At 41.2% G+C, this 24,910-nt stretch overlaps 1 protein-coding gene across 2 annotated transcripts in view; it reads left to right on the forward strand.

Moving 5' to 3' along the window:
• The window catches only part of LOC149311390 (uncharacterized), a 156,076-nt gene that overhangs the window by 116,101 nt on the left and 15,065 nt on the right, over nucleotides 1-24,910 (forward strand). For both annotated transcript variants that reach the window (XM_089528558.1, XM_089528559.1), the window contains 6 exons: nucleotides 6,615-6,668; nucleotides 7,733-7,804; nucleotides 15,960-15,995; nucleotides 16,096-16,140; nucleotides 18,055-18,087; nucleotides 24,212-24,358. In XM_089528558.1, coding sequence (XP_089384684.1) covers nucleotides 6,615-6,668; nucleotides 7,733-7,804; nucleotides 15,960-15,995; nucleotides 16,096-16,140; nucleotides 18,055-18,087; nucleotides 24,212-24,358 — 387 coding nt within the window. The remainder of the gene's footprint in view (nucleotides 1-6,614; nucleotides 6,669-7,732; nucleotides 7,805-15,959; nucleotides 15,996-16,095; nucleotides 16,141-18,054; nucleotides 18,088-24,211; nucleotides 24,359-24,910) is intronic.

Raw genomic sequence — 24,910 nt, forward strand, 5'->3', positions numbered from 1 at the left:
GACAGTTCTGCAATTCATCGTCTTGCAGAAGGCAAGCGTGGGTTTTGAAGTTGTTGGAGATGTTGGAACAGCACCACTGGGCATAGTTCTACTTATGTTGACAAGAACATCGATCCTCATTGCTACTGCTATTGCAAATTAAGAGTTTTCTTTTGAAAACATGAGTGCCAAATTATCCTCTGATAATCATGTTCTACCAGCAAAAAGACAGCAGTCATCACTGTTGAATATTTCCATTACTTCTCATCTTGATGATCATGGATCACAGAAAGTAGAAGATAGATTAAAGATAGTGCTGGGATTTTTCATCTGTGAGTTAAACTGAGATCACTTAATAGATTGGGAACTGTTCATCACAAGTCTCGGTGACCTCTGCTCTGCATATCCGCTCACGGCTAGGGGAAATCTTTGAGCGTGCTTCAGAATATAGGGTGGGTGGAGGCTCAAGTTGATGAAAAACACACACACACCTGAAAAGATTTAAGGCCTATGCTAGTGATGGCGAATTTTTGAAGGTCTTTGTGCCAGGGGCGGGGCTTTGGTCTCCAGGGACAAGAACCGTGTGTCAGGGGGCAGGGCTTCTGTCCCTGGAGGTGGGGCTTCCGTTCTCCACAGGTGGGGCTTCTGGGGTGGGACCTCTCCCCCACCCTTTCCCCAGCTTCCAGCTGTCTCTGAGAGACAGCTAGAAGCCAGAGAAGGCTCAGAAGGGGGAACGATGGAAGCACACAGTTACTCCTCCTACTCATGCCCTTCCCCAGGCCTCCAGCTATCTCTGAAAGACAGCTGGAGGGCTGAGAAAGGCAAGTGGGGAGGAAGGGGGCTGGGCACTCTCCTTGTCCTCACGGACCTTGCCTTCCCTCCAAGTGACTCTCTGGAGATGTTTTGGGGGCAGAAAGGGTAAGGTTTTTTAAAAAGTTTTTATTAACTTTTCTTTAACATATATACAATATAACATATAACTTATATCCTTCTTCCCCTACTCCCCTTCCCCCTCCCGTACGGCTTGAAAGGTTGGTAATTTGTACGTTGTTTATATTTAATACATAACATTCCTTATGTGGGATTTAATTACATTATTAACTTCTTTGTACTCCATGTTCCCCTTAACTTTCTCCAACAAGATATCCCAACCCCTGTTCCATGCTTAGTCTTTCCTTTCCCCACTATATCTTAATCTTCTATCCCTAATAATTTCAAACAGCAGGGCAGAAAGGGTAAGTGGGGAGGAAGGGGGCTGGCTACTCATCCTCCCCTCGTCCCTATGGACCTTGCCTGCCCTCCAAGTGCCTCTCTGGAGACACTTGAAGGCCAGGAAAGGTCTTTGGGGAGTAGTAACCGGCATGCGCCGGTTGCTCCTCTTTCCCTGCCTTTTTCCTGGTCTCCAACTGTCTGGGAGAGACTTGTAGAGGGCTAGGAGGAAGAGCCAGAGGCGCATGCCTCTGGGTTCTTTTCCCCAGCACCATTTTCTGGCTTCTAGTTTCTCGGAGAGACAGCTGGAGGCCAAGAAAAGGCAGAGAGGAGGAGGAATGGGTATGTGCATGCCTGTTCGTCCTTCTCCCAGCTCGTGCCTGGCGAAATGGTGTTGTGTGACACCTATGGCACACATCCCATAGGTTCGCCATCACAGTGTGAATAGCATGCCAAGACAAGGGCCCACATGGCAAACGCCAGGCCTTCATAGACAATGGGATACCAATAATCTTGCAGTAGTACAAGTTCATCTGCAGGAGTCACCATTTGCAGGCACCTCTAACATTAGGCTGTCTATCATTTTATTTGCAAATTAAGATGAATTAGATTGTCATCTATGTAAATGTGTATTTCCTTACAGTAAAATAGGTTGATTGTCTTGGGGGAAACAAATCTCTTCTTCTGTTTTTAAAAGTAACACATCTGAAGTATGAGCCTTTCCTCTTTTTAAACTGATAATAATATTTCTTTTTCCATTTTTAAAAGGAAACGTAAAGGATATGGTTTGTTCTCCTTTATAAAAATATTACAATAGGCTTTTCATTGCATAATGCTATAACGTGTCTTACTTTAGTTCCTAATTCTTTGGCTAGTTGAGTGCAATATTTACCTTAAACACATTATGGAAATAGTTTTATATTACTATCACACTTCATTTGTGGTTTAAAACTTTTTTTAAAAAACTTGCCATTGTGTTAAATTGGTCTATGGTATCAGTTTATGAATTTCAAAGTGTCAGACATGATCAGGATAATGTAGTTTGATAGGACCTGTAGTGATCGAAAGCAGATGCTGTGTATTGAGTTGGACACAATGGCCCATTGTGCTTAGCTCTGCTGATCATGATTTGCAGCAGGTCTAAAGCAATTCTCTGATCTGCTGCTACTTACTTTTGTTCTTTTCATTTTAAACTGTGAATGCAGACAACTGAATCCATTACTTCTGTAACACATGTGAGGTCTCTCCCTAAAAAAGCAACTTGGGGCACACCCAGACTAAAGAAAAAGACCAGAAAGTCCCAGATTTTGTTTCTGTTCTTTCTCAGAATGGAAATAAGATTCAAAATTCACTATATATTAACTTTACAATCTCAAGACCAAATGTGTGAATTGTATCTTATTTTATGGCCTTCTCGGGGATTTCTGACCAGAATCCATATCTAGACTAGACCCAGTACCATGCAGCTGGTCAAACACAATGTTCAGTAGACTGAAATGATGATTCAGATCCCCAACAACATACAAAATTAACAAATCCTTGAGTTTGGTTGAGTTCACATGAGCATGGTAATGCAGCACATCTCTTTGCAAGAAAAACACATGTCTCTCTGTGTGTGTTTACTCACTGAAGCTGCATGAAAACCTTTAACACTTGGAGAACATATGTTTCAGTCAGAAATCAGTGGCTAAATTCTGATGTAATGTGAAAGCACAAATTGATGCTGCTGAATGAAACTGCTGAAACAGAGCTAGGGTTCAACGGTTGAGATCCTGGTAACTATGCCAGTGTAACTATACTGATGGGGGTGATGGGAGGACAGCAGCAAGCCAAAGGTGCAGCAGAAGGAAAGGAAAAATATTAAGTCATTTTTGGGCAGGGAAAGCTGCCAGCCTACCTTGTGGCATGGGGCAGTGAGGAGTCCTCATATTCAAGGTTCTCTGGGAAACCTGACTTCCACAGTTTTCTGGACCACAGGACAATTAATTCTTCATGCCAAATCATCTTCCTCTGAAGATACCCCCTGCCAAAGCCAGGCATTGCAGAAATAAACATTCTTGGAGCTGGAAGCCTTCCTCTGCTGCTACCATCATTGGCTACCTTGCCAGCTGCATGATCCTGGGAAAAAAAGGCAACTGTTCATGTAACTGACATTATGTGAGTAGTGCATACAACTGGAATCTGGTTGCACAATCAGTCCTCTTTATGAGGACTGTGATTTTCTCTCTGGTTTGCGTCCAACAGTCTTTTGCCATTACATCTAAACCAATATATTATGGTTTGTGCTTGCACTGGGGTAAATGCAAACCATGATCTAGGATAGTGACAAGCTATTGTTTAACGCAAAATAGGAAAGAATCACAAGTTACAAGAGAGAGAGAGAGAGAGAGAGAAGCATGCACAACTGCAGCTTGTTTCAGGTTGGTTTGGTCCATGCTAAACCAATGTATTGATAGCATAATGTAGACTGCATAATGCACAACATTACAAAAGGAGATTTCCTTCTTTATTTCAGTACTATTGAAACACCAGAAGATTTCAGAATACTGCAATTGGTTTAAAGAACCTGGTATTGTCTGAGTATCTTTATTTCCCCACACAAAATAATTTGAATGAAAATTTATTCTTTCAATTTTACACTACCCAGATATAGCCCCTCTGGGTTGTGTATCACATGGCTGTGATCCTAGAAGCACTTACTTGGTAGTAAACTTTGCTTTTTAAAAAACAAACCAACAAACCATAGTAGAACCTACTTCAAAGCAAGCACATATGGAATTAAATGGATTTCAGCGTTATTCTAATTTTGATCAGTTTCGCATGATTCTGGAGTCCAGAGATATGTGTAGTAATGTTACATGAGTTGCTAAATGCAGTTAAACTATGGAGAAGATTAATGAATTTTCCAGGTCACAATATTTTGTGTGTGTATGTCATTTGGGAAAGTCTTTTCTCATGCAAAAAGAATAATTTTCTAAAAGCAGCAATAGGAAATGTATCTCAGTTCTGAATTCTTGTCATCCTTTCCTCCAGGATATCTAATTCTTTTTCAATAAGGTTCCAAGCTATGCCTTGTATGAAAAGTGATTTCAGGCAATTTTGAGATATGGTATAAAATGTATTTTTTGGGTAGGCTTTTGTGTAGGCTCATTGTTCCATTGTGAATTCTGTTTTCTTACCAGGACATGTAGTAAAAGTGTGAACTGAGATTATCTATTGTGTTTTATGCCAATTCAGTTCTTATCCTGCCTTATTTTCATCTGATTGTGTAACTGTTCGTGTAACTGGCTGATAAATTATCTTTAAAAATGATACAATTAAGTATTAATAAGCATATTATTGGTTTGTTAAATGCTGTATGGGCTTTTTTGTTCATAAAGTTCCCAAATGCTGCAGTTAAAGTCTCAGTGTGAGGAATATTTTACTGTATTTAGAAACAAATTCAGCAAGATATCCTGGTGAGGAAATGCAGATTTTGCACTCAAAAGAGTTCTGTGATCTTCTGAAATTTTGAGAACCACAATTTATTTGCGATAGAAGAAGCAGACTGACCAACAACCATTTAAGTAAAATGAAGAGCCAGGCTACATTCAAGGATGAATAGTAAAGAAAAATGTCTTTTAATCTGTATCTCTGTTAAGGATCCCAAATAGAAACTCACTGAATAGTGTCTGTCCAGTAGCTGTTCCCAACGTCAACTAGAAAACACAGTAGTTTGACATATCAACTATCTTGATTCTTACATAGCATGTGGAGAAGTGTCGTATCCAGAGCATGGAAAAAATACTTTTTTGGTCTACAACTCCAGAATCCCAGAATGATGACCTGGGGGAAACTAGAAGTTGTGGCCTCAAAAGTAACCTTTTCAGGGTCTAGGCAGTCAGAGGTGGTAGGGATTTTTAGTGCTGTTATGGAAACTCAATGCAATGGTGTATATCCATGTTCAAATTACTATTGATGCCCAATCAGAACAACATACTGATCCCCTCCACTCATTCAGTAATTTTCAGAGTCAGGTAAAATAGCCATTAGAAAGTAGCAGAACAGGATGGTGAGACACGCATTACCACTATCTCTCCATCAGTCCCAAAGTCTCCCAAGTCTCTTGATTCTGCGTGTCTCATTTTAAGAAGCATATAGACAAGTTGGAGCAGGTTCGGAGAAGGGCACTAAGGATGATGAGGAATGAAGAACATCAGGATAGGCAGGAGGAGCTGGACTTGTTCAGCTTGGTGAAGAGAAGACTCAGAGGTGATATGATTTCACTCTGTAAATAGGCTGTGATGGAGAGGATGGGTAGACCTATTCTCTGTTGCCCTAGTGGGTAGGGTCTAATGCTCTGAAGCTACAGGAAGATGGATTTTGATTGAACATTACAAGGAATTTCTTGACAATAAGAGCAGTTTGACAGTGGAACCAATTGCCCAGAGAAGTGGTGGGGTCCCTTTCTCTGGACATCTTCAAAAAGAGGCTGAGTTGCTACTTTCTGGGGGTGCTCTAGCTTGAGATCCTGCATTGAGCAGGGCGTTAGACTCAGTGGCCCATGAGCGTCCCCTGAACTCTATGGGGATTATCACACCCAAGCTTAAACTCCAGCAAAACACTCCAGAAGTGTGAAGGTGTGATAACTGATCGTGCTTCTGAAGCGTCACTGAAGCGTACCCTCTCCTCTCCCATACTCAAAGCATTCACAGAGCAGCCATTTTTTCATAAGGGAAGTTCTTCCTATTGAAGAAATGGCTGCTCCGCAAATGCTTTGCTGATGGGAGAGACGAGGGGATGCTTCAGTGTTGCATTTTGCCGGCGTTTAACCTGTAGTAAACTTTTCATGTCATAATCCCACTGTTTTGTATGAATCCTATAAACACAAACAGTACATCAGACTAATTTGGGTTCAAAATGGTTTGGTTTATCTGTCTATCTATCTATTAGAGTGATTAACCAACCCTCCTTAATATGTTAGCAAAATATTTTGGTTTCTCCCTTTTTTTAGTTTCTGAGAACTGTATGTATGTATAGAATTAAAAGATATAGCTGTGTTAGACTATAGAATCAGTATGTAGAGAGATCTTGTAGCACCTTTGAGAATAACTGAAAGAAAGAAGTTGGCAGCATCAGCTTCCGTAGCCTTAAGTCTACTTCTTCAGATGCATGTATATGTATGTGTTTGTGTTTATTTCTTTTATAGAATAGGTGGGCTGGATTTTAATGATAAAGTCCAATTATAGTTTTAAAAGCTATGTTCTTTAATCCAGGACTTTGCTTTTAGGGTTTAGGGTTCTTACTGTGCCTTTTGCTTTTGTTTTCCTGTTAGGAGAATGTTAGAATCAACATTTAAAAGTAAAAAAATAAATAAACGGCAGTTAATACTGCTTTCAGAAAAAAAGTTCCTATATTTTTAGTAATGTCTTTTTCCTTCATAAAAGGGTAGCCGAGGTGAGCCAGGTCCATCTGGTCCTCCGGGTCCACCAGGTAAAATGGTGAGTAGCCAATCTCAATTTCTACCCAGTTTATATGTTTATTTTTCCAAGAACCTATGGCTCCTCTCCAGATGAGTAGCAGCCTATTCATTTATGCAAGATGGAAGCATGAATAGATTCATTGTTGGCTTTCCTTGTTTCATCATGTGCCACTACTAAAATTGCATTTTGTTATTTCAGTTCCATAGAGCTCCATTGGGAGCACTTTAGGCATTTTTAGGCATTACTGTTTAGAAGGGGGAAGGGGGGAGCATTACTTTGTGTACTGCCTTAAGAGATGTTAGCTGTTGTTTGTGTTATTAATCAACAAAAGTAGAAGAAGGAATGCTAAAAGCCATTTTCCTCACTTTTTTGCTAGCAGCTACCTGATGTTAATAACTAGTGAACATAAATGCCTTCTTTGAAATGAGTTGAACATCATTTGCATGGTCTGTGCTACAAAAGAAGTCTCAATATTTGGGGCCTGAAAGAGTTCTCTGTTAGGAAGGAATGAGGAATGCTCACACCACAGGGCTGATGGACTACATCTCTTACCCTGGCCTTCCCCCTGTAATCCACACTCCTTTTTAGAAGGTGGATTAGAAGTCTCAAAAATGCTGTTTCATGAGAACCAATTTTTTTTTGCACAGAAAATAATATTTACATGTATGAATATTATTTTCCAGACAAAAGATATGTTTCCTTTACAGAAAAATGCTGTTTTCTGCACAAAAATATCACACACAATTTTTTTTCTTGAATAAGTCCCAAACTGTGAAAAGTTTCTTGCAGCAGGAAGAAAACCATAAAAAAAATTGGTCATTACTTCCTTTGAGAATGAAATTAGTAAAGTACCACATACCTAAAGCTCGCCTAAGGTTACCCATTGAGTTTCCATGGCTGAATGAGGATTCAAACTGTTCCCCAGAATCTTAGTCTGACATTCAAACCACTACACCACACTGTCTCCCTGCTACTCATTATAGGAAAGGTATAACAGGAGCTGTCTGTCTTTATCAGCTATCACTTTTTTTCAGTCAAAAATAACCTTAAGATCCTGCCATGTTTGATTTTTTCCCCCTTAGGGTGCTGATGGTGACCTCGGCCTCCCAGGTTTACCTGGACCACCAGGATTGCCTGGTCCAAGAGGTGACAGGGTAAGCATCCTCTTTTTGTCAAAAGGAATTACTTTCTTATAAATATTTCCATGAAGGAGAGGTTTCCAAATACTTGCTTCACACCAAATAGTTGAATCTACCTAAGGGAAAAAAAGAAAAAAAAAAAAAAGAAAAGAAAACTAACCAAGTAACTATTGTGTGTAGCTTTCTGTTTTAGGGACCCTGAAAGTTATGTAAAAAATAAAATTCCCTCCCATACTTAATTTTTTTTAAATCTTAAAAATCTTTACTGAAAAGTTTGTAACACTTATGTAATTTACAGTATGCCCCCTTTTCCATCCTTGTACATCTGAACACCCCCCCCCAAAAAAAAAAAGAAAAGAAAAGAAAAGAAAGAAAGAAAGAAAGAAAGAAAGAAAAGGAAAGGAAAGAAAAGAAAATTAGGATGCTTGATTTAACTGTCCAGTCTAACAGGAGAATCCTTTCATCTTGTTTTTGCCCATTTTCATCTTAACAAATTAATAAATCCTTTGGACTCTAGTCCTTTTTCTTCCATACTGTATACTCCAGTCCTTTTTCGTCCATATTGCTACCATTTGGTTTGTTGTTGAGATTTTTCATGGTTATTTCTGTGCGGACACTAGCCTGTTTTCCTTTGCTTGTGTGCCACAGAAGTCTCTTCTTCCCTTATGACTCCAGCCTTCAAAAGAGATGCTTGTCTCCACCTCCTGCTCATGCCCAGATAATTTTAGATGACTGCTTTCAAAGTCACAGTAGCTGGTTGCTTAATAAGTCATGTCTGGAAGGCTCTTAGGCCTGCCTCAATAATCAAAGGAATATCTTATCTCTGGGAAGACTTCTCAGCTTGGGCTGTTGCTTTCTTAAAACTTTTTGTTAGGTCTGTCCTGGGGGTATATTTGATTCTCTGACCAGCAACATTCAGTGTTATGGCTTTGCTTTTCTGCTTTGTTGGCAAAGTGCTTTGGAATTTCAAAGGAATCATTTCCAAAGAGTTAGAACAGGTTTATTCCCAAGGGAGGACAAATAGTAAGTGGTCTTTGTCCTTTGCCTCATGCTGGTGGAGAACACTTTTGTGCAGCTGTAATATCTGCAGTACTAGTATAGGCTTATTTCTGTTTAAAGTACACTCATCCCCTTGCTGCTTTGACTTCTGAAAATTTGATTTGTCATGGATTTATTAATATGTTCTCTGTGCAAGTATCTAGGGTCTCCAGTGCAACTCTATGGTCAACTTTAACAAAAAGTCACACTGAAGGACCTAGAGATTCCTAGAGAGAACACTCCACTAGGCATTTGTAGCTCCTCCAGTGCAATTCTATGGTCAGTGTCTGGCAGATGTTCACCAAAGAGTTGCACTGGAGGACCTAGAGATTCCTAGAGAGGTGTTCTCTCAGGTAAAAACAGAGTGTTTTTGTGGTTTTTCCACATTCATGGAAATGTGAATGTTAGGGAAATTCACATTGCCCCTAGCCCCAGAAAATGTGGAGGGACGTGTATAGAAACTTATTTCTAATTTTGAGATGCTTATCTATCCATGTGCCTTCCCAAAACGAATAGAGAACATTAATGGGAATTATTCCTGCAGGATTCTGGCACTGAATCAGAGGCTTAGAATTCTTCTGGAGAACACTTGCATGCAATGTTTATTTCACTGAATGAAAATATTTCTGATTGAAATGGAAGGGCATAATCCTTTGCTCTTTTGAGCAAAGAGAACAGCATCGCTGGAGAGCTGCATGGAAAAGTGTAACTGCTGCATCAAGACCCTTTAGAAAGTTACTTTTTAGACTGCCACTCCCACAGCGCCAAAGTCAGCATGCCAGTGAGGTTCTAATCTTGCCTTTGGAAGGTCTGGAAGGTGTGATCTGAAAAAAGGAGCATTTATAAATCTGGTCCACCCCCATTTCAGCTTACTTTGTCCAAGGACTTCTTCTAGTCACTTGCACGAGAGTGAGCCACATGAGGAATCTGCTCCTATGAGTGGCTTATGCCTTATGTTATTACCACATTGTGCCTGATGCATTTTATCTGGAATACAGGAACAAGAACAGCTGGTGTGTGTGCGTACAAGGGGAGATAGCACTTTAATATACTCCTGTCTATAAGTACACTCCATACCCCTCTGTTCCTGTGGGGGTGTACTTTAATGTTTTTTCATTAGGGCCTGCTTCAGACATGACTTGTTAACGTTGAAACACTTTCAGATTGACATGGTTGCTATCACAGCCCCTTCTAAGCATCCATGAAGCTATATGAATACTTGATGCCCCCTTCCCACACAGGTCCATAAGACTGTGTGGTGGTGTCTGTGCCAGCACTCTGCTGCTCTGATCCATTGCAGCTTCAAAAATTTAGAGAACAACAAGTCTCTTCCTAAAACAACAGAGACCTGAGGAAAGGTCAGAATCCTGGTAGAGGACAAAGATGCTGATTCAGGCCTCAGTCGTTTTGTGCAGGGTTGGGTACTGTGTTACCCTCTTGAGGTCATCAGCCTCCAGCCTCCAGTGTTCCTAACTTTTGGGTACACATTGCATAATTCCCATCATGCTATTGTTAGTCCCAACTAAAGTAGAGCCACTGAATCAATGTTGACTTGGAAAGTCAACATTTATGTGATTTCCATTTCTCTTGTTGAGACTAATCATAATATTCAGTTCTCAGAGTCCATTGACTGCACATCAAGACCAACAACTGCTATTCTATAGCTGAATCTGGAACAAGGGCAGCACTGGTCTACAGAAAATGCCAGAGGTTTATCAGCACTGAAGCCTTGTAATACAATCTTCCACCCTCTACACCATTCCCATGCTCCCCCACATGCGTGTTGATGCAAACATGAGTTGATGCACAGAGTAAACTTGGAAGCCTTGTGTGAAGATAATCAACTGGCAAGCTGTTGGAGCATGCCAGGAAAACAGCTGCCAGATAAAAGGCACACCGAAGCCTGGCTTATCTCCGAAGAGGCAGTTTGTTTATTTGTTGCAAAGACACACGCGAGAACAATTACCAACACCATCCACCAACTACAAACCCCAAACAAAACTGTACAAATGGACATCTGGGTTTATATACACATTTGCCATGCTGCCACCTTGCCCAGCCCTTTCCCATACTAGTTCCTGTGCATCTTGGAATATATTACCCTTTGCAAAGATGAAACAGTATATTTACATATTGATACGTGCTCTCTGGCACACACTGTGACCTTGGACATCACCTGCTGGTTTGAGTTCCAGCTGCAGCCAATTCTAGTCTTCTGCAAAGTAAATGACCATTTCCAAGTTTGTTACATCTGAACATTTTCATACACTCTATACTTTAACATCTACCTCCATGCCATTCCCACCTCCCCCACATGCAATCCCATACAACTGCACCAGACCCCCCCACACTCCCATCCCCAGCGCTGCCCTGCACACTCCCTCCCGCACAACCTTGGATGGTGTGGCATGGGACTAGGAAGCATTGACCTTCCCTGGAAGACCTTCCTCCTGGAAGACCCAGCCCCCACCCCCGCACTGAGTAACATTCGGTGAAGGGATGCCACTGTTCTGAGAGATGGGGTTTCAAGTTGTTCTGATCTATTTAGGGGATCCTTCCCAGGATTTCCCCAATCTTTTGAGAAGTCATTGGAGTCCCGTGGCAAAGGTAGCTGTGAAAGATCAGAGGATAGGGGTGAAGAATGTTTCATCTATTACCATCATCACTACTGAGACAATACTGGGATCATTGTGCATACACAACTAATAGGCATAAAGTTGAGAATAGTGTCTGCTTTTTCTAGCAATCCTGCCTGAATTTCTTGTATTGCAGTGAAAAGGCAACCCAAGCCTCCAGGTCAGGGTAGGCAACCTGCGGCCCGCGGGCCGGATGCGGCCCGGCGAGGCCTTGGGACCGACCCCAGCCTGGTCCTGCCACCGATTGCCGCCGGGGCCTTTGGGGGGCAATTGTCTATAGAAGCCTCAGAAGCATGCATTTATATTAACATTTTTTAAAAAATCAGCAAATTTTTTCACGTGTCCTCCATTTTTTCAAAAAAAGTGTCTTCCATTTGAAAATTTTGTCCTACATTTGTCCTGGTTTATTTATATATTAATTATTTTTTTAAATTATTTAATTATTTATTTTTTGACTTCGGCCCCCCAGTTGTCTGAGGGACAGCAACCCGGCCCCCGGCTCAAAAAGATTGCCTACCTCTGCTCCAGGTGGTATGAAGTACTGAATATTTTTATTTGGCTTGCTTCTGTTGCTATTTCTGCCCTAAATTTATTACTTATTGCTGTTCAGCAGGTGTACTGCTGTGCATGAAATCAAGAGACATAGGAAGTATAGATGAAATAATACTGGAGGAGCATCTGTATCTTTAATACTCCAAAAAGCTTTGAAACACTCCTTCACTTTGTAACACAACTATGCACACATATATATAGAGAGAGGGGGGAGGGGATAGGGAATAGGTGTGTCAAAGACAAGGGAAGTAGATTAATAGAGAGAAAACTCACATATTAAACAGAAACACCTGACCGTTTCATACCAACACTCTGATTTGTAACATACTTATTCAGAATTAACTTACAGTATTTTAATCAGTAGAGTATGGCATTATGTTTAGATGTGCAGCCTTAGTTAAAATTCTAATTTAAGATTATGTTCATTGTTTGATTTAGTGTTAGCCTTTCAACACTGTTAAAATGCAAGCATTTATTGTAATACAAAAACAGAACATTAATGGAAGCCTTTCTGCTCTGCATTATAGAAACAGAACTTTCATGGATAGAAGGCCTTGCCTTTAATAATAGCAAGACAGAGTGGGACATAGTGATCTGCGGAGGAATTGATTTTGCTGGGCCCAAGGGGAGGGAGACATAGTAAGAGGGCATGGCACATAGTGCTGTGGCATTGAGCTTGAGGAGATGGAGCCACAGGTTTTATTAGGCTCTATCTGTCCCTCTGCTTCCATTTTTGATCTGGTGCAGTGTAAGTGTTGCTGTTCGCTTCTGGGCCAGGCAGGATCTTCCCCCTCTTTTCCATTGACTTTTGTCTGCTCTACACTATGTCTTAGGGAACTGCCAGTTGGCTTGATGGGTTTGAAAACAGGTGTTCACTTGGCAAGTTTTGTGTGTGTGTTGGGGGGGGGGGGGAGTACGATTACTGTTAACACCCATGGCATCCATTTTGGTGAAGGGATAGCTTCTGGAGTGGGCTCTTTAGGTCATGGGACTAAGGGGTTGAGGAAGCACACTACCCTTAGGGCTGGCACAGGAGCTGTACCTTTGCTTTAAGTTTTCTGACGTAGAGGAGGAATTCCTGGGTTTGCCTTCCATTAGGGCTGCCAGGGAATAACCCAGGTATTAGGGTTCTCCTTGGGACTCTGGTGTTCCCTTGGGGGAAGCTGAGGAGGGTGTCTAATAGAGACCTTCTGCCTCAGTTGTTCCCTCACCAGGTTGCTTATCACAGAGTTTAAATTAGTTAAATAGTTTAATAGGTCAATAAAGTGGTCCTTAGTCGACCCAGGTTCTTGTGCTTGGTCTCTTTGTGGTCATTCCCACTACCATTAGCTCAGAACCATGATTCAGGGTATATGTCCCTAGTTCCCATTGGAAATCGATTCTGATCCTCATTGGATCGATTCCAGGGAAAATAAAATGGTGCAAACTCTAAAAACCCAGGGGGGTTTTGGTAGCAGTTATTTTGAGGTTCTTTTGAAAAGAATAGGTTCTGAAGCAATTCCCAGAGTAGGAACACCAGATCAGAATCAATTCTTTTTCTGAGGGAGGGACAAATGGCAGAGTGGTGTTTGCCACCCCTCCCCAAAGATGTGACCTCCCAGTGCTGTCTTTTTGTGGTTTCCTTTTTTAATTTTTAAAAAAGTAATCAAAAAATCATCAGAATGGTTCAGCAAATGCTCACACACACACATGTGTCCCCGGTCCACCTCCTCTGCCTCCCGGGTCCCTTCTGTGAAGAGGAACCAATTAAATATTCCAGCCTCTGAGGGCTGGTAGTGGACGCTGCCGTCTCCTCCTCCTCCTCCTCCTCCTCCTCCTCCATTAGGGAGTCCCCTGGGGAGAAACAGCCCCAAAATATATATTGGGCAGGAGCAATCCAATGAGCAACATTGAGTTTCAGCAGGCAGCTTGGGCAGGGTCCCAGCAGTGGCCGGAGTGCAGGCACACTCCCAGAGGCAAGCACTGCCTTGAATGGCTCGGGTGAGCGGGGTCAGCGGAGGAGGAGGGCCACGGAGGGGCTCCAGGGCACAGGTGAAGGGCTTCAGCTTCGAAGGGGCCCCACAAGGCAGAGGAGGAGGGGGCTGCCGTGATGACAGACACAGGATTTTAATGTGGCGCAAATGGGAACGACAATTGGAAAAATCCAAAAACGTTTCCACAAAGTTTCCATAGTGAGAATGAGGGACCTTTTGGAATCGATTGACATAGTGGGGCGGAGTGGAATTGGAACGTGGGTTATTCCGCCAGTGGGAATGAGCCCTTTGTTTCCATTGTGGATCAGCAAATTTAGCAGGGAAAGCTACAGTCAATACTGAATAGGAAATGATGAGAAAGCTTTATCCACTGACTAAGGCAGGTGACATTCACAGATACCACATTTCATTAGCTGTATCTTGAGAAGTCAGGAAACCAATCCAGATGACATAAATACCATCAACCCTCCACCTCTATGGATAAATAAAAAATAAATAAAAAGAGAAACCTTGATTTTGCCACTTTATATAAGTCAATGGAGCCACAGTTGCCTGGGAAGGCTGCCCAGAACAATTGCCACATGGCATATGTGATTGTCCAAACCAGGCTCCTGTGCCGCCTTGTCTCTGTAGAGTTTGGGAATTTGGGAAACAATTAGCACTGAGCCTGCAGCCTTCTGCTCTCACTATTACTACTGATGCATTTTTGTCTGTTTCCCACCTCTGCTGCTGCCAGCTTCACCTTTATCTCTGTTGATGTAGGTTGTGGTACTACAGTACCCAATGACCTCAGCCTGCATTCTTAGTTCTGTGTGAGGTTCTTTGTGGAATCTCTTCAAATGACTTTAGAGCTAGAGATTTCCTGACTTTTCTGTCTGGATGTAATTTGAAGTCTGAAAGGGAATGTGGAATCACAGCAGGAAGCAGTTCTTCAAATCTTAGTATTGCTAAACAGAGGAGCTTGTTGTTGTTATTAGCTGCATTCGAGTCAATCTTGATTCATGGTCACCCTGTGAATGAGACATCTCCAAACTCCCTTACAAAGAAGCACAATGACATTAATCTCAAGCTTTGCTCCTTCCATGACACCACCAATGCCTTTTCTGTTTCTGTTAAATTAAAGTTGAAGTCTGTAATTCATTTATGGCAGCGATGCAAATTGAAATAGTTAGCTTAGATGTAAGCATAGAGGGCAGCAGAAGCAGCAGCGGTCACTAGGTTCACTAGCAGCCACAAGCTTCTCTGACTAAAACATGGGATTTGCTCAGGTAGCAGGGCATTTCCCCATTACTGTTAAGTTTATACTTGTTTCTTCCATTCTTGTTAAATTTATTTAACTTGTTTTTTCTTGGGTATTCTTGATGTTCTCTAAGAAAATACTGAAAACTAGTCACATTTCATAATTAGCCAAAAGAACAAGAAAATCAGTTATCCCTATAGTATGCTGTTGACATCATTATATCAGCTCAAACCAGTCATTGCGCCAAGCTTTCACCCACCCAGTAAGAGCTTCCAGTGTCATTGCAACAGAGAGAAGACAGCTGCAGATTCACAAAGGGGCCCAGAGTTAGAACTGTCTTTTCTCTTGAATTGAATGGGGATGATGTTTTCATATATGCTGCCCATCTGCATTAGAAGATAGTGAGGACATGAATCTTGGTGAAGACATTCTACATATGTGTTTCCATTAGAGATTCCAAATTGATTGATTGATTCAGAAAGCAAGAAATACATGGGCTGAAAATAAATGATGCTCTTATTCATATCATAAAGCACTGATTAAGGTTTTAATAAATTAAAATTTAAACAGTGCTGTGAGATGTGGAATGACAGCATTCTTTCTTTTGAGACCATACAGTATATTGCTTGCTTTCTGAATCTGAGCTTATGACTTGCTGTTTAGGCTGTTTTACTATTTATACCCTCATTGATGCTTAGTTTTTGAATATATTATTTTTAATTTTCACATAGGGTTCAGTTGGTGAACCAGGGCCTAAAGGAGAGCAGGTGAGTATACATATTCACATTCTCTTTTAGATGCCCAACATTGCAAATTGCTCTGAAGTGTCTGATGCCTATATATAATATGTCTCTTATTACTATACAGGGTGCTGCTGGTGGAGAAGGAGAGTCTGGACAAAGAGGCGACCTTGTAAGAACACACTCAAATTTAAAACTAAGAAACTAAATGTTGTTTCTGGTAACATGAGCAAATAGCTTATGGAAGGTTTGGCTATAAATGATGTCATTTCACATGACTGAAGTGGAGACATTTGAGTAATTTTACAAAATGTCAGATAAAATTCTAAAATTTGGTTCATGTCTTTTGCTGTTCTATAGGAAATGAATATTTACAAAACAGATGGGTCAATGTTCAGCTACTTTGCACCAGTCTTCTCCAAAGTGTGCTAATTCTTCTAGAATTTGTAGGGCTGGTGTACTTGTGAAAGTACACATTTCTGCCTTCAACTCTTTCTGCCCTCAGCAATATGATGTCACTGTACCATATCAGAAGCTGGGCATATCCACCATCAGAGTGGCCATTTATATGCAGCAGCAGATTGCTAATTAAGAACAAATGCCTTCAAATGCTGCAGTATTTTAAATCACCATCTCACTTGCTTACTGGATTTGTTAGCTGGTTTGAAAATGTTGTCAGTGAGCAAAAGTGAGTTTACCAAGTGTTTTCTTGCACTTGTGAATCGATATGCTAACCTAGAGAAATTTTTGCAGCCTTTGTGTTTTTTTTCCTGTTGTATGTTGGCTTATAAGTTATGTTTTCAGGAGGTTAGTGAAGTTCCTATGTCAACAGTTGTTCCTTAAATTCTGTGTTGACATGGTGGTTGGAATGTCACTGTGCTTTTCACATTTGGTTCCCACATTAGCAATCACAAATCTTTTTTTCTTGAAAAAAATTTCTTAGCTGAAAATTTACTTATGTTTAGCTGAAGGTTTGTATCAGTAATTTCAAAGTGGAAAATTTTACATTAGGTTTTTAGTATCCTATTTATTGTGGAAGCTGCTAAATAAGAGCACAAAAACTGTTCACATATCATGGTAAGTCATGGTTTGTATTAACTATGGTTTCTTGCTTAAGCCCCAAATTGTCAAGCAGACAAACAGACAAACTATGGCTTTTCTTGCTTATTTCTGATTTCTTTGTAGTTTGTTTCTCTCTTGCTTCTTTTGTCAAGTGCTTTTTAACAAGAGGGTACTTCTGTTCCAGAATGAACAGCAGGGTAAAAAAAGCCAGGAAAAAACACAGTTTAGATGTTACAAGCTGTGGTTTAAATGAGCCAGAGTCTATAAACTAGCAACAAACCGTGGATTCAGTTTATGATTTGTGGCTCTTAACAAACTGCAGTTTGTTAGCGTATGTGCATTTTCATGTCACAATCCAGATTTCCCCAAACCATCCAATGGCATGACACATGAATGCACTTCTTATAAGATGAAATGCTCCAGAGATTAATTTTGAATATAACAAATAAATGTTTTACTACAACAGACATGAACAAGTGTAGCAAGAGACAGTTTTTGACATCCATGCACCTGTAGTGGGCTATACAACTACATTTTGACCTTAAAAAATAGCTCGTAGCAGACATTTGCTTCTAGTTTTCACCTCTGCCTTTTCAACTAGTTTTTGTCAATTTTATGCTGTTGGGTTGGTTGAACAATGGTGAAAGCACCACACCAGGCAGCGTAATGTTGGTGTGTTTTGTGTGGGCCTTGGAAGGGCCCACAAAAATGGTCGGAGCTGCTTGCAGCTTGCATTTCCTCCACCCCTGTTCTATAGAGAGCAGCACTTTTAGGATATTCTTATCACAGACAAAATCTCTTTCAGCCTTTTAATGCTTTTAAATTGATTTTGAATTAGTGATTGCAACTTCCCATCATTTGACATTTTTTTTTCTTTTGACCTATCTTTAAATATATTGAGAGGTCATCATTCCTTGAATAGCAGTATCATTTGTAAACATTTAGAGAACAATGCAAAAGCCATTATATTTAAAACTGCACATGCAACATTATCATGCTAACATAATTCATCTTGTTTTCTTAGGGTGACATGGGTTTGCCAGGCCCTAAAGGATCTGTAAGTATGATGAACTGCGTTGTTACAGAAAATCAAAAGCATAATATATCAGCAGAACATTCAAACTAGGGGGAGGGATGTTTGGTTTCACAAATGGGGTTTAAATATTCAGTTCCTCAAGCAAGGAAGTTAGAGCAAATGTGATCCATCATTCAGGATTTTTTTATTTTAGAGCTGCAGATTACTAGAGGGGTTTTCACAGTGAGAAATGTGACCTCCTAGTGTGTAGAAAATGGAAGGTTTGTGAGTTTGGGTGAAGAAATAAATTAATGAGTTAGTGTAGGAAAGAAATGCAGACTTCACAACAGACCAATAGAGCAGACTCTGTGAACTGAATTTTTATGCAAGTTATACATTGGGCTGAGCATCTTTTATGCACATCACATAGGACAGATTCTAAGGCTGCAGACTTATCAGCACACTCATAGGGGCACATCCCATTGTATTGTCAAGGTTATTGCTCTGTAGACTTGTATAAAATTGTACTGTAAAGCTAAGTGCAAAAGGTGACCTACCTAGGATCCTATTAAACATAAAAACAGCTAGTAGTTCACCTTTCTTCCATACCCAAAAGTAAGGATGAGGGACCTGGTACAGATTGGTATCCTTACACAGTCATGATTTAAACTGGGACCTTTGCACCAACAGTTTGCATTTCCAAGAAATTATCCATTTCTTTTAATATATTGTTTTTGGTAATGTAAACTGAAGGCATGGAGGAGGGGACAGCTGGGATTGTATCGGGAGACAAAGAGTGAAATTTTCCTTTTCCTCCCATAGGGCAACCCTGATTTGGATTAGATCTCCTGCACATTTTGATAATGGATAGCTATGTCTTTAAAGTAATATGTAGTTTGACCCCTTTGGTACCTCACTTAAAAAAAAAGTATGAAGAGGAAGGAAAAGTTGTAGCTGTAGCTGCAACTGGGGTTATTTCATAGCTTTCATACATACCGAGTCATAGATCAGCAGTGGTTTTAGTTGGGTAATCCTACTTCACTAATGTCTGAAAGAGGAAGATATGGTTAACAACTTCTGAATGTGTTTATGTTGTGTTAATACCTTGGCTTGTTTGGAAGCCATTAAGCAGAGTTTTCTCTTTTGGGTCGTGCAGGAAACTGTAGTGATTGAAGACTTATCAGCTTTTATTCTCTTCCTTGCATGTTGGGAAGAGTCAAGAAGCTTTTATGCAGAAAAACAAGATTTGTACATATATTATTTAAAGTTGAGATATAATCACATGGGCAAGAGTTTCTAGGATTATTTCCTTTCTCCTATGTACTTGATTCAGTGTCCTAGTCACATTTTACTGCCTGAGACAATTCACCCCTATGTGAATTGCATGCATGCATCAAGTTCATCTGGGATTCTCGAGTGTGACCTATGGTTAATATCATGTTGCCATAGTAATAAAACACCAAGGAGGACATACTTGAAAAAGTGCAACAACCAAAAGCTACATCAACAAATTGGTTTCCAGTAGTCGGCAAAAGTGATTGTTGCTGAACTATTCCGCTGACTGCTTTTCAGAGAGAAAACTTTTGTTAACTTTATATCACATTTTTTCCACAGCTAATCATCAGTGGCATGCAGGCTTCTTTGTAGCATGCAGTGCATGGATGGGTAGTTCTTTGTATCAAATACTGTTGTTTTTTGAGGAAGAGTCCCAGCTATCTGGCTAAATGGAAATAAATATTTACAAGGTTTTATCTCTTGCCAACACCTGCAAGGCAGAGCAGAGGTGTAACACTAGTTTTGTCTTGGGTCTCCATCAGGACATAAATGCTGTGTAGTCATTTTGAAGTGGAATTTTATTTTCCTTATTTCTCAATTAGAATGTCCATACACCTGAAAGAAGAAGACATGCAGCAGCTCCATATTAACATATGTGTTAATATGTTGCTGCCCTGACCTCTATGAAAATGGAGTCTGCCAATCCATTAAATGCTGACAAGGGAGATTATCGCACTGTGTTCTGAGAACGTTCCTATCATCACGTGATGAGAACATTCCTGGAACAGATATTACTGCATTAGTAAACTAGAACGTGATCAGAACGTGATCAGAACTGCATTTTACCGCACAGCGATTCCTGAAACCGTTCCGAGAACATATTCCACCAAGGCCGCCTCCGTCTCCTGATTGGCTGAAAGAATGACAGGCAGGGAGGCAGGGAAGCAGGCAGGCGAGCGACTGCAGTGAGGGAAGGGGGGTGTGTGAGAGAGAGAGGGGGGAAAGGAGGAGGGAGGGAAGGGAGGGAAGAAGGAGGGATCGGGAGGAAGGCAGGGAGAAAGAGAAATGGGGAGAGATGAGCCTTGCAAGTTACATCCCAAACCTCCTTTGCAAGGCTGGGAAGAAGGAGGAGCTCCATGCAGGTCTCTTCAAGCCGAAGAAAAGCAAGTTGCCAGGGAGGGGACTGGGCCAAGGGCAGAGCCCCGGCAGCCATAGCAGCTCTTTAAACCGGTTAGAAAAGAAGAGTCCTCTGCTGTCATCCCAATTCCCCATTTTGGCTGCTTGTCAGCCTTTTGCCTCCTGTGTGTGTGCGCATGTAATGTGTGCCTTCATAGAATCATAGAATCATAGAGTTGGAAGAGACCACAAGGGCCATCCAGTCCAACCCCATTCTGCCATGCAGGAAATCACAATCAAAGCATCCCCAACAGATGGCCATCCAGCCTCTGCTTAAAGACCTCCAAGGAAGGAGACTCCACTACACTCTGAGGAAAGAGTGCGTTCCACTGTCGAACAGCCCTTACTCTCAGGAAGTTCCTCCTAATATTGAAGTGGGATCTCTTTTCCTGGAGCTTGCATCCATTGCTCCGGGTCCTAGTCTCTGGAGCAGCAGAAAACAAGCTTGCTCCCTCATCAATGTGACATCCCTTCAAATATTTAAACAGGGCTATCATATCACCTCTTAATCTTCTCTTCTCCAGGCTAAACATCCCCAGCTCCTTAAGTTGTTCCTTGTAGGGCATGGTTTCCAGACCTTTCACCATTTTAGTCGCCCTCCTTTGGACACGCTCCTTTTTGAATTGTGGTGCCCAGAACTGGACACAATATTCCAGGTGGGGCCTGTGAGCTTCCCTCCCCGCTTTAATTCTTGTCTGGCTCTTTGCTATGGAATTCTGGGAGTTGTTTGCTTGCTTTTGTGTGTTGCTCCAAACAGAGGAGCTTTTGTGGGTTCCTTCCTGGAGGGAAGGAGGAGAAGGTCCTGGGCATCCCTGCCATCCTTGCCTCCTGCAGGCTGCCAGCACAGGAGCCCCGCTGGACATGACACTAGAGGCCCCGCAGAAGCAGCCAGACCCTCTCCCTCTTGCTCTCTGCTCTGGCTCCCCTGTTTCCCTCTCTCTTTCTCTCTCTTTCCCTTCTTTCCTCTTCTCTCACTTGTCCCAACTTTCCTCCCTTCCCTCCCTCCTTCTTTCCCCCCTCACACACACACACCTTCCCTCACTGCAGTCGCTCGCCTGCCTGCCTCCCTCCCTGCCTGTCATTCTTTCAGCCAATCAGGAGACGGAGGAATGAGAGAACGGATTTGAGAACAGATAAGAATATCGCACACACCTCGGTTGGAACGTTCTCATCACGTTTCAGCTCTCTGGGAACACATTCATATCTGTACCCTCCTGGAACACATTTGGAACACATTTAAACGTTCTGAGAACCCGATTGGAACACATACGTGCGGTATACTCAAATGCGTTCCGTTCTCATCACGTGATGAGAACGGTCTCAGAACGCAGTGTGATAATCTCCAAGGTCTCATACAATGCAGGAAATGACGTTCCAGGAGGAGAAATAGGATAATAGGAAGATTTGCAAATAAAAGTTCATTGTTAACTTTTTTTAGCTTATAATTTTTTCATAAAATGTTTGCAACATCCTTACCATTTTAAAAAAGCATGTATATTTCAGATATAAATGTGCCATGACTAGAAACATTGGGTCCCACAGTTTTCTGTTGCACTGAGAAGAGAAATAGTTGTGATTAGTTTTTTCCCTAGTGATTTCAAGGCAGTAGTTTCCAAACTCCCATATTACCAATTTCTAGCTTATCTAATATTTATTTCCTTTGCTGTTATATTTATAGAACACAAAAACAGGAGCTTAAAAGCTCTTGCAGTTTATGGCCTTCTTGGTGTTTAAGCTGTTTTTAAATATTTAATATATTCATAAGATTTGTACAAAGGCAAAAAAATATAGAATTGCTTCAGGGACTTGTATTACTTAAGTAATGTATCACTGTGGAGGTGCCTGTGGGGATGAGGAAAAACAAAATACCATTTGCTATGCAGCAGCCTCTTCCCTACTTATTTACTCACTGTAATGCATAAATATGGTCCTCTGAGAAAAGAACTTAGCCTCCTCAACTAAAGCAAAGGAAAATCCAAGCCTCACACGAGAAGTGGAGAGTGTGATCACTGGGTCCTTCTCTCCAATAAAAATTCTCTTCATGCTATGAGGGAGAAACTCATTGGGAATGTTGTAGTGTCATGGCAGCCATTTTAGCAGAAGGCGTATTGCCAATGCCACCTTCTGGCTGCCATTCCACATCCACTTAGCTAGGGATATATTTTTGCACTGAGCTTGCAAACATTACCTGAGCAGGAGTGAGAATGAACAGTAGGAGTCAAAGGCTATTTTGTATGAAATTGTGGGAGAGACAAAACAGAATGTGGCTATTGGGTTGAAGCTGATTAGTTTTCTGAGCTGTTTGAAGGGTTGTGTATGTGTGTGTGTGTTTGCATTTTATTGGCTTGCATCTGAATGCTCAGCTTCTAACACATGGTTCTGGGTTGTGGCAACAAGATGACTGAAGAACCAAGCCACTCATGTGGTTGAGCATAAAGTTATCATCAACCACCTCTATAGATGCTCTCATAATGACCAGGAGTATGTGAACAGGAACTATGGCCCCATACAGACAGGCCAAAATTAAGCTGCTTCAAGTCACTTTGGAGATATGCTGTTTAAACGATGCATACATCTAAGAGTCTGGAAGCCATGCCAAAGCCACAATCCAGTCCTAAGGACTGGAACACAGCTTTGGCACATCTTCCTGACTCTTAGGACGCATGCATCATTTAAACAGCATACCTCCAAAGTGACGCCTATGTTGGCTGCACAAGGAGGTTTTTGATGAGTTGGGATTTAAAAGGGGCCATGCATAGGAAATGGAAAGAGGGGCATGTAGAGAATGTAGAATGAGAGAATGTAGAAAAGAATATGGTAATTATTAAGAATCAGTATGGGTTTCTAAAAAGAAAGTCATTGCAGACCAATCTTATTTCTTCTTTTGATATAGTTACAAATTTGGTAGATCATGGGAATGCTATATATTGATTTCTATTTAACAAGGTTCCCTGTGGTAATTCTATAGACAAACTGGTCAAATGTGGGATAGTCTGTGCTACTATTAAGTTGATTTGTAATTGCTTAACAGACCAACTGAAAGGTATTAACCAATGGTCCCTCTCCATACTGGAGAGAGGTGATAAATGAAAGTGTGGTATTGCTAGATTCTGTACTGGGCCTGGTGTTTTTCAAGTCCCTTTAAATGACTTAGCTTCTGGATTAGAAGGGATGGTAATCAAATTTGAAGATGACTGGGAGAGGTAGCTAATAACCTAGAAGACAAAAATCAGGATTCAAGATTATAAACAGAGTTTGGAGAACTACAGCAAAGCAATGTGAATATCAACAGGAATAAATCTGAAGTTCTACATTTTGGCAGTGAAAAAAATCACATATACAAATACATAATGGGTGACACTTGGCTTAGCAGTAGTACAGTACATGTGAAAAAGGTCTAGGGATCTTCGCTGGCCACAACATAAATTTGAGCTAACAGTGTCATGTGTTGGCAGAAAAAGCCAATGCAATTTTTGGATGTATGAATAGAAAAATAGCGTTCAGACTGAAAAAGAGTATTGCTCTTCATTGGTTCTGCAATGACCTCACCTCGATTATTGTGTTCAGTTCTGGATTGCATTTCAGACAATGTGGAAACCTGGGCATATTGTATGAAGCAGGCTATTACTATACATGGAAGACCTAGAACAATATTGGAAGAGTAGTTTGTTCTGCTCCACCCCAAGTAAATATGTTTTACTTTGTGCCATTTTAGGCTGGGAATCCTGGAGAACCTGGATCACGTGGACCTGAAGGAAGTCGTGGTTTGCCTGGCATGGAAGGATTGCGGGGCCCACCTGGTCCTCGTGGTTTACAAGGTCAACAAGGTGCTCCAGGTCTGCCTGGTAGCCAGGGTCCAGCTGTAAGTAGTAGTTTCTTTATACCTAAATATGTGTGTCATGGCCAGGTGGATTATTGTACTGGAAATGAAAATACAGATGGGAGGACACTTTTCACATTTCTTGTGCTGACACAAAGTTAAGATGCCTTTTTCTGTGGAGTGAAAGGCTCCTTTATTTATTTATCCTTTGTTCTGGATGCTTAAACGTTGATCCTACAGAGTTTTTTAGTTCAACATCTTGGAGTTAACATTTTATTTATTTAAATATTTTTATCTCTCCCCATATCCAAGGATCTCAGGGAAGCATACATACAATAAAAATCAACGTGAACACTTTAAAACAATTGAAATAATTGAGAATAACTTAGGCCTCAGTCACACTCACCTTTTTGTATTAGGGTTCTCTCGGCAATGCCCCACCATATCGATTAGGGTCATAGTTCCTACTATGTTTATCCTGATTGAATTGCTCCTTGCAATTCACACTGCAAGGGACTTAGCGGTGGCAGCAGCAATGGGAGGTGAGGAAAAGGAGGAAGAAGAGAGAAACGGCAGTGGCAGTGAGCGGCGGAG

This window comes from Sceloporus occidentalis, unplaced genomic scaffold (assembly GCF_023333645.1).
Source record: "Sceloporus occidentalis isolate IW3139 unplaced genomic scaffold, rSceOcc1.0.p SCAF_6, whole genome shotgun sequence".
Lineage (NCBI taxonomy): Eukaryota > Metazoa > Chordata > Lepidosauria > Squamata > Phrynosomatidae > Sceloporus > Sceloporus occidentalis.